Below are 3,228 nucleotides of genomic sequence, written 5' to 3'. Positions count from 1 at the left end.
TTTTGATAAGTGAATTTTTGATAGGTCTATAGATCATTGTTTGATGGTAAGAAAAAAATGATAAAATTAAAATTAGACTTAAAATTTTTAGAGTTAAAATTGTTCGATTGGAAACAATAGAAATAAGAATAATGAATTTTAAAATTTTATCTTGATGAATTTAAAATAACAAATAATAAAAATACACTACGCCAAAACAGGGCATTAATGGCCGTTTTTTTAACGGCGGTAACGAAAACCGTCGTTAAAAAAACCGTCGTTAATGCTCACTTTTAACGGCGGTAACAAAACCGCCGCTAATGCCCAATCATTACCGCCGTTAATGACGACGGTCTTTGCCGGCGAAACTCCGGCGTGCTCCGGCGAAACTCCGGCGAGCTCCGGCGAAACCATCTACAATAAAGTAAAAGTAATGTTTAAATATTTATTTAGGGAATATATTTCATGAAGAGTGGCTATGGTAGAGTGGTTAGTGTGGGTGGATGAGAGGTTGAGGGTTCAAGACTTGGGGAGTGCAAGAAGAAAGAATTAATTTTTGAAAAATTTGAACCTATTTACGGCGGTAAAAAATCGCCGTTTTTGGTCGACTTTTAACGACGGTAATTTACCTTTTTACGACGGTTGTACTTTTTCTGACACGCGCATAAACGGCGGTAACAAAACCGCCATTAAAGGCTTTAACGGCGGTTTTACAGCCTTTAACGGCGGTAAAAAACCGCCGCTAAAGCCCAATTTTGGCGTAGTGATAGTTATTTCAAATTATTAAGGAAATTTAACGGCTAAAAATGCATCGGATGATACTATAAAAATAACGAACGACCAACTCCATCCTACTGTCGGTGTCAATTGGCTACTGACAAAGAATTATAATTTGTTATTTTAGGAAGAAAAAAATATTTGTGGTATTGAACCCTAAGAAAATCTAGGACATTTTTGTTTACTTTATTTTTCATATTTAAAAAGACAAAATAATAAAAAATTTGGAAAAACTCATAATTTGCACATTGTTTTCATTCTTTCTTGAAAAATAATTTTTGAAAACCTAAAAACAGCATTTTTGTATTTTCTAAAAAGTAGGTTAGCTTTCAAAAAAAAAAAAAAAAATTTATACAAAAACTTTCAAAAGTAGTTTGTCAATTTTTATTTTTTTAATTTTTTTTTCTAAAAATTCAAATATATATATATATATATAAATAAACAACTCGTCTCTAAATTTGTTTTTTTTTTTATAACAAAAATTTATAAATTCACCACTGCATATTTAGAACAAAAATAGTTTGCCCGAATATAAAAAAAATAAAAAAATAAAAATTCTTGATTCAAAAAGTGATTGTTTTAACACTATTTTTATGTGCACACAAATCCCGCTTTTCATGGCAGAATCGAATTTTATGGACTTTTTTGTTTGGGATGATCTAAATAAGTATACTTTTTGTCTTTTTACGAAAAGATGTGCAGAAAAGTAGAGAGGTGATCTGATGAAAAAAAGATAAAAAGATGGATTATTTACAACTTCCCAAACTTGGCCTTAGATTCTCTCCAATCTAAACTATTGACTGAAAGATGTTGTTCAAATCCATGGAGTTCATCACGGATCTCGTTTCAATAATTCAAACAATTTATTTTGTCGAGTCCTTCGTATATATCATTTAAAAAAAGAAGATTAATCCGATAATTGAAAGTTAATCAATTTATTGCATTTAATTTTTAAAAAATCATTTTTTGTGTGTAAATAATATACAAGAAGAATTTAACAAAATGAATGATTTGATCGAAACGGACTATAGTGAGTGGTCTTAAATGGGCCCTAATAGCGTCCCATCATTGAGATCATACACTGGAGGATTATACTTGATTTGTCCGAGCATCTCCACTGGGCAATCCATTGTGTTTGATGGATTCAAGCAAAGCATAAATGTCCAAGAAATCAGAATGCTTGTGAACATACTTTCCACGGCCAAAACAGGTAGGGTGAAGACAAAAGCTCTTGGGGTCACAGCTGAAACATTTGACACAAGTGAAATACATTCCCACAATCAACTTTCTGCAACAACCACACATTGGCCTCCCACTCTGTATTATGTAGTAGAGCGTCTTGACATTGTCGAAATCAAGCTCTCCATTTTTGTTCTTGTTGATTTCTTCGAAGAATGTGGGATTGTTCATGGCTTCATACCCTTCTTCTCCCATTAATCCTGCAAACTCGGTTAGGCTTGCTTTTCCATCTTCGTTATCATCCATTTTCTTGAAAAACTCCTTCGCCAATTTCCTAGCCTTTTTGGGCATGGCCTTGTAGTAGACTTGTGCAGTCTCTCGTATCTCCTCCATCGAATGGTTTTTATTTTGTATGCAGAGTGTTGTGAATTTTATTTTATATATATATATTTTAAAAACATCATTAGCAAAAATGGATTTTTATAGCTAGTAGGATCGAGATCATATTAATTAAGGGGTTATTACACCCAGTGGTGTGAGAAATAAAAAATAAATACATATATGAAAAATTTTATAATCTTAATTATTAATATATATATATATATATAAATTCTTTTTATTAATTTGTAATTATTTTTCTAAAATGTCACTGATGTGATATTTCCAATTTAAGCTGATCACAATCATATGTAATTAATTATTTTTCTAAAATCTCGTTGATGTGATATTTCCCATTAAATTAATTAAGCTACTTTTTTTTTTTATATATATATTTTGAAAACGGCCCAACGGAGAGCTTGTACCTAGTTCCACCAACGTCATAGCATTTAATGAATGGATTCCTCACATCAGCATAGTACACCAAAAATCATGGCATTAATGAACTAGATTCCCCACAGCAGCATAGTACACCAAAAGTCAAGGCATTAATGAACTGGTATTATTATTATATTCTATTTAAATTATGCATATATGGTCACAGTACATTCATTATGTCTTCCACCTAACCTTCAGATATAACAACAGTAGCCAATACAGTAGCTTTTACATCAGAAGCAACAGAACTAGTTGCATATTAAGATGTCAAGGAAGCCTTAGACAAGTGGATTATCCCAAATGTAAAACCAGATACAATTTATAAAATTTGAACATTTGATTTCTCTAGCAAAAAGATAATTAAAACTTTTGAGCATACAGTACCACTACAGAATAATGATGAAATCATTAAATTACTTCATGTCTAGGATTTAACACCTTTTTTTTTCCCCCAGAAAATATAAATATATCCATATA

At 31.2% G+C, this 3,228-nt stretch overlaps 1 protein-coding gene across 1 annotated transcript; it reads right to left on the bottom strand.

The window, feature by feature from the left end:
- Positions 1-1,845: 1,845 nt before the first annotated feature.
- On the bottom strand, positions 1,846-2,328 carry LOC114288241 (uncharacterized). Its single transcript, XM_028231727.2, has one exon. The coding sequence runs from the start codon at positions 2,326-2,328 to the stop codon at positions 1,846-1,848; it is 483 nt and encodes a 160-aa protein (XP_028087528.2).
- Positions 2,329-3,228: the final 900 nt, after the last annotated feature.

Source organism: Camellia sinensis, chromosome 1 (genome assembly GCF_055761805.1).
Source record: "Camellia sinensis isolate YWXY chromosome 1, ASM5576180v1, whole genome shotgun sequence".
In the NCBI taxonomy this organism is placed as follows: domain Eukaryota; kingdom Viridiplantae; phylum Streptophyta; class Magnoliopsida; order Ericales; family Theaceae; genus Camellia; species Camellia sinensis.
The sequence above is the reverse complement of the archived record's forward strand: the minus strand, read 5'-3'. Positions and strand labels throughout refer to the sequence as shown.